Source organism: Nematolebias whitei, chromosome 2 (assembly GCF_014905685.2).
Source record: "Nematolebias whitei isolate Nwh7 chromosome 2, NemWhi1, whole genome shotgun sequence".
NCBI lineage: Eukaryota > Metazoa > Chordata > Actinopteri > Cyprinodontiformes > Rivulidae > Nematolebias > Nematolebias whitei.
Window position 1 is genome coordinate 18,235,934 of NC_056499.1, and position 5,770 is coordinate 18,241,703.

The following is a 5,770-nucleotide window of genomic DNA, read 5'->3' on the forward strand; positions in this document are numbered from 1 at the left end:
ATGGAGGAAAATACTGCAGTGAATAAACAGATGCTTGTTGTTCGTTAAACAAAAAAATAAATAAATTAAAATTAAAATCGGTCTTGGAAAGATCCAAGACCTTGATGGAAGTTATTGATCTGCATCAAGAACACCGTTGAGCTTGTGACACCGAGACATCAGAACAGATATACAGTAGATACAAAATATTTATAATTTATTTATGACAATAAAATAATGATTTACAAGCGGTAAAGTCTGTGCATGTGACCAACTGCAACGTCCTTCCACCAACAATGTCTTTTTAGTTGTCAAATTCTGCAGCATAAAGCACCTGCTGAAACCTCATCCGGACCTCCATCTTTTTCTTGTTAGTAAGCCTCTTTATGGAGGGCAGAAGGCTGAGCAGAAACAGTTCGTCTTCATCTCTGAGGCTGCTGCGGGCGTCTGCAGAACTCTTCTCAGTTTGTGAGCTCGACTGTCTTTTAGGTTTAAAAGAGGTTTCAACAATCTGATGGCTGCTTGGACTGGAGTCAGCCGGAGAATAAACAGTACTGATAACTGGCAGGAGGTCAAGCTGCTCCTGCTTGACTCGGTCTTGCTCTTTCTCCAGGTCATGTGCTCCTCCAGCAAACTATGTGGCATAAAACAGCATGGTTACTAATTAACACAGACAACACACCTGTAAGCTTCAGTTTCCTGGGCAGTCAAGTTCCCCAAAGCTCAGATTTTTACAAACACTAGGAACAAAAGAGATTTGTACTTTTTTTCCCAATTCACTTTACATGGAGGCAGGTTTGCATTACTTTACAGAATGCGTTTTAGCTTTTGAATACTGTTTTATGCATCATTGTGGAACTGTTTTATCAGCCTTTTCAGGTTAGTGTGGACAGAGTGGAACAGAAATAACAAAACTGTGTTTGAGATATTTTTAATTCTAAAGCACATCAAATAATTATTTGGAGCTATAATGGTTGGACTGGTTATAAATTTTGTTCAATATTTAAATCAATATTTATCTCTTAATTATTCATCTTTACATTTCTGTATGTAAATGTTACTTTTTCACAATATCTCAGCTTGTATAATGTTTCCATTTCATTTATTTATTTATTTTTATGTTTTTCTGAAGATTAACTTCCCATTTCCCCTGCTGAGAGGCTTGGATATTGTTGTTAAGAGTATTATTATTAATATCATTATTTCTATATCCATCTACTATGGGAGTGCTGCATATGGTTGCTGCGGCAACAGGTCCAGTAGAGAAACTCAGACGTTCCTCTTCCTAGCTCTTCTTGGGGGATCCTAAGGTGTCCCCAGGCCAGAGAGGATATACAATCCCTCCAGAAAGGTCTACATCTTCCCCGACCCTCTCTGGGTCTCTTCCCTGTGGGACGTGCCTGGAAAACCTCCAATGGGAAGCATCCAGGAGGCATCCTAATCAGATGCCCAAACCACCTCAACCGACTCCTTTTGTTGTGAGGGAGCAGCGGCTCTACTTCTAGCTCCTTCTGGATGGTGGAGCTCCTCATCCTCCTCTATGGCAGAGCCTGGCAACCCTTTGGTGAAAGCTCTTTTCAGCCTCTTGTGGCCGGGATCTTATTCTTTTAATCATCATCCATGCTAAATGACCATAGATGAGAGTTGGTAGTAAGCATATTCTTTGTCCAACAGCCCCCCCCCCCCCCCCCCCCCACACACACACACACTCTCTCTCCTGACATCATTTACGATCTTGCAGAAAGGAGAATCTCACATGCAAGACATATTTGCATCTATAACTAAATGGAGACAGACATGTCAGGGGAGGTGCCTCATGTACGTTCAGTTTCATATGCATGAAAGAAAGGTGCACAGAAACATGCGTGTGCACAGTTTGACTACATTAAATAGTTTTGTGCACACTCAATTTTCACATTTCGTCCTCTCACGCCAACTTTCAGTAGGGAAGTTGCACCCTCTTTGATACATAAGGAACCCGTTCCACAACATGGACAAAAGACGCACTGCTCCGCCTAAATTTGAGGTTTAACGATTGGTCGGAGCCTTCCATCCAACACCCTGGAGAAAACTTTCCCAGGGAGGTTGAAAAGTATGAAGTTATTATCATCATCAGTAACAACTGCCTTTATTTTAAAAGGCGATAGATTATAACGGTAATTACAATGTAGAAAAAAAAAGCATTCATCCTATAAAACCTAACGTAGTATTTTCTTATATTAAAGTTTATTTTTATTATAAACCATCTTAGTCCGTTTTCAGCTATCTTTCGCCAACTGCTTTTATTTTGAAAAACTAAAAGCGGATGTCGTTAGAGCAATATCGATATGACTTGTAAAACAGGTTTGTTTTGTTTTTTTTAGTTTTGACTAAACAAAGTAAAAAATAACTAGTATACAATAAATAACACGGTGGGTTGACTTGTTAATTAAAATAACAGCGGCCGTTTTGACGTCACAAATCGCCTGTCTGCGGTATCGCTAGCACCTTTTTGTTTATCAGGCCTTCTCTCTGGTTCAACATCAACTCCGGGAGAGAGTGAAGACATCTGTTCTCGCTGACGTGTCTGCGAGACGTTCTTATTGACCATGGACAGACACAAAAGAGGAACTACGGCAGCGCAGAAGGGAAGTTTGAGATTGTCATCATTGTTTCCATACAATGGCGAAATTAGTTCCCTGCATTTAACCAACCACACGTGAGATACTCAGGTGGAGCAGTGGGCAGCTATCAGCTCAGGGAACTGACGGGTTGTCTGGTGGACATGGCTGTTTACCTCAACGTGTGACACGCTCATCATATTGGTGGTCGTCTCCCGGTTCTTTACATGGACGTCCAGCCACTGTAAAGCGGTGTACAGCGCCGGAATGGCGATCTTCTTGCCGCCGGGGCTTTTCTTCCGACTCTGAACTCGCCGTTTGGCCTTTGCAAATTTGTCCCGAAGAGACCGCCACCGTTTCCTACAGACGATCTCGTCCGTGCACATTAACTGCGCTATCTCCTTCCACGAGTTCTTCGCCATTTCACTGTCTTTATATGGTTTGTTGGCACAGTTGTAAAGATGGCTGTAATTCTTCACAGTCTCGGCCAACTGCTCCTCGAACTCATCCATCTTGCTAGCAAAACAAGAGCGTAAAGAACCTGGGCGGACAGGGATCGATCCCAGCGCGCTGGGATCGATGTCTTTTTCAGAAGTATGGCAAGCCGACCGGACCAAAAATTGTACTCCGCTTACACTACCTCCCCCGTGCTTTGACGTTGCACGCATTATGCCTGTGGTGGTACGGGCCCGTCACGTGACTGATCGACGTAAAACAAGCAAGCTTTGTTGAAACTGATTTTTTTATGTAACTGTTTTTAACAGTTGTTGTGGTGTGATAGCTTTGTATGCTTTATTTAGGTGGAATAAAGGAAGGTATAAACTGCTCTGCTGTTTCTGAACAAGATTCTGTTCTAGTGTTTAATCAATTATTAATTCAATATAAAAAATACAAAACAAACAATTATTTAAAAAAAAACTAAAGTCCGAAAAATTGTTTCATGATTTGATGCTGTCCACTTTTATGATTAAAAGGTAGTAGACTATCTGAGATGTGGGTCCCTACTTGATTTTGGATTTACTAAATCTTGCGTTATCGCACACCAAGAGCTGGCTCGGTTAATGAATCACCCGGATTGATCATTTGAATCCTCTCACTGAATCAGGGTTCACGAGTCCCAGGTCTAAATTAACTCGGATCCATCCGTGTCCTCTGGTAGAATGCAGCTTAGTCCATGAGTTAGCATACTTAAAATATAAATAAATAAATAAGCAGGAAAATTCCCCAAAAAGCTGTAGACTTTTATGGGTCAGCAGGTCATTGTGTCAAAAAACTCTCCAGAAAACAACTAACTCCAGTAAGTCAGTTTTCTGACTTCATTCTTGTCAGTGAATCTAAGAAATGAATTAAATACTGTAATAAACAAGTAAACACACTGGTGACTGATATATACACATTACATCAATGGCTTTCTGGTATAAACACCCATATTTATGATGCATGCTCAATAGAAAAATCTAACAAAGTTAAGTCAGGTCCATGGACGGTCTCTTTTTGTGAAACATTTTGTCTTTTATCCAAAAGACTTCTCAGTTTGAGGAGCTGCAATAAACTCAATCTTATAAATAACCCATATTCAATAGTTTACATGTTTTATTCAAGTGAACATTTTGATTAACATATTTGATTTGCACATATGACATTTTTGTATTATTTGTTTTGTCCCATCATTTGTGAGTTGCTTGTGGATTTGTAAAATTAACACACACCAGTGGAGTGGCAGTGAGTTTTGGCCTCAATGAGTTCAAGTATCTGGGAGTCTTGTTCACAAGTGGACAATGCTTTGGGCGGTCATGGTTAAAAAAAAAAAAAAAAGAGTTGAGTCAAAATAAAGCTCTCAGTTTACTGGCCTGTTTATGCTGTAACCCCCACATGAGGTACAGATCATGATAGAACATAAGAGATTCTAAATATTTGGTTCTAAAGCCTTGGAAAGGACGAGAAGCTCCGTCATCCAGGGGAACAGTAGAAGCTGCTGCTCCTCCACATGGAAAGGATTTAGCTGAGGTGGTTCGAGCAGCCCCCTGGATGCCTCCCGCTGGATGTTTTCCAGCTTGTTCTGCTTGGAAAAGTCCCCTGGGCAGACCTAGAATGATGTCACTCCTGGATCTGTTGCCATGGTTGCCCATAACAAATAAACGATAAGATGGATCGATGAAAGGATGGCTATATGGATTTATTTATTTATTGAAAATCTCATTCAAGGAGCTTTCTCACTTTAAATTGAATTGTGCACGTTTTCACACTGGCTGCGTTTGGTTTTTCATGTTTTGTTTTCCAACACTAGATGGCGTCGTTGATCTTCTTTTGCATTTTTCCACCCGTCGTCACTAAATTCGTGAAATCAGACTCTGGTGATTCCAGAAGCACTTTTAGTCTGCCTTGAGAATAAAGAACAGTAACTAGAATCAAAGCAGAGGTAACTAGACATGAAGCATGTGGCTGAGTGTGCTGGATCGTTAAAGTCCTTGACTCACTGTTTCATTTTGGTGGGACATTAATTTCATGTTTGCTCGTACAGAAAACCTAAAATCAAGCGTGTGAAGATAAAACATGAAGGCCTTCAAGAGCAAGATGGTACAAGTGTATGGTTTTTAATGATCTTTAAAATATGCTCACCAGCATAAAGAGAAAGAAAAGAATCATCCATCCATCTGTCCACCCATCTGTATTATAATTGAATACTCCATCTGTATTGTTTTCTAAGCTTTTTTATTGTTTTCTATATGGGTGTACATATGTTTATGTTATGTTTCAATGTTACTTTATTTGTGGGTGTACACAGGTCTTATGTCATATGTAATGTTCTCATTTTTACTTCATTTTTACTTCATTTTTACTTTATTTTTACTTTATTTTACTTTATTTTACTTTATTACTATTCGCACCTTATGTCGAAGCAAATTCCTGGTTTGTGAACCTCGTTCATTGACATGGCAATAATAAACTGATTCTGATTCTGATCAATCCATCCATCCATCCATCCATCCATCCATCCATCCATCCATCCATCCATCCATCCATCTATCCATCCATCCATCCATCCATGCATGCATCCATCATCCATTCATCCATCCATCCACCCATCCATCCATCCATCCATCCATCCATCCATCCTTCCATGCATCTATCCATCCATCAATTCATCCATCCATCCATCCATCCATCCATCCATCCATCCATCCATCCAT

The 5,770-nt window shown here is 40.2% G+C and overlaps 1 protein-coding gene across 1 annotated transcript; it reads right to left on the minus strand.

Moving 5' to 3' along the window:
• Nucleotides 1–156: 156 nt before the first annotated feature.
• Nucleotides 157–3,137, minus strand: LOC119430051 (transcription factor Adf-1). The gene is made up of 2 exons (XM_037697486.1): nucleotides 2,756–3,137; nucleotides 157–613 (listed from the first exon to the last, which is right to left on the minus strand). The coding sequence occupies exons 1-2, from the start codon at nucleotides 3,089–3,091 to the stop codon at nucleotides 284–286; spliced, it is 666 nt and encodes a 221-aa protein (XP_037553414.1). The 5' UTR covers nucleotides 3,092–3,137; the 3' UTR covers nucleotides 157–283.
• Nucleotides 3,138–5,770: the final 2,633 nt, after the last annotated feature.

Bases quoted from the DNA above. Each gene is read 5' to 3' on its own strand.
- LOC119430051 (XM_037697486.1), bottom strand. From the start codon at position 3,091: ATGGATGAGTTCGAGGAGCAGTTGGCCGAGACTGTGAAGAATTACAGC. The intron at 614-2,755 runs GTAAACAGCCAT...TATGCCACATAG, and splicing joins TGAGCGTGTCACACGTTGAG to TTTGCTGGAGGAGCACATGA.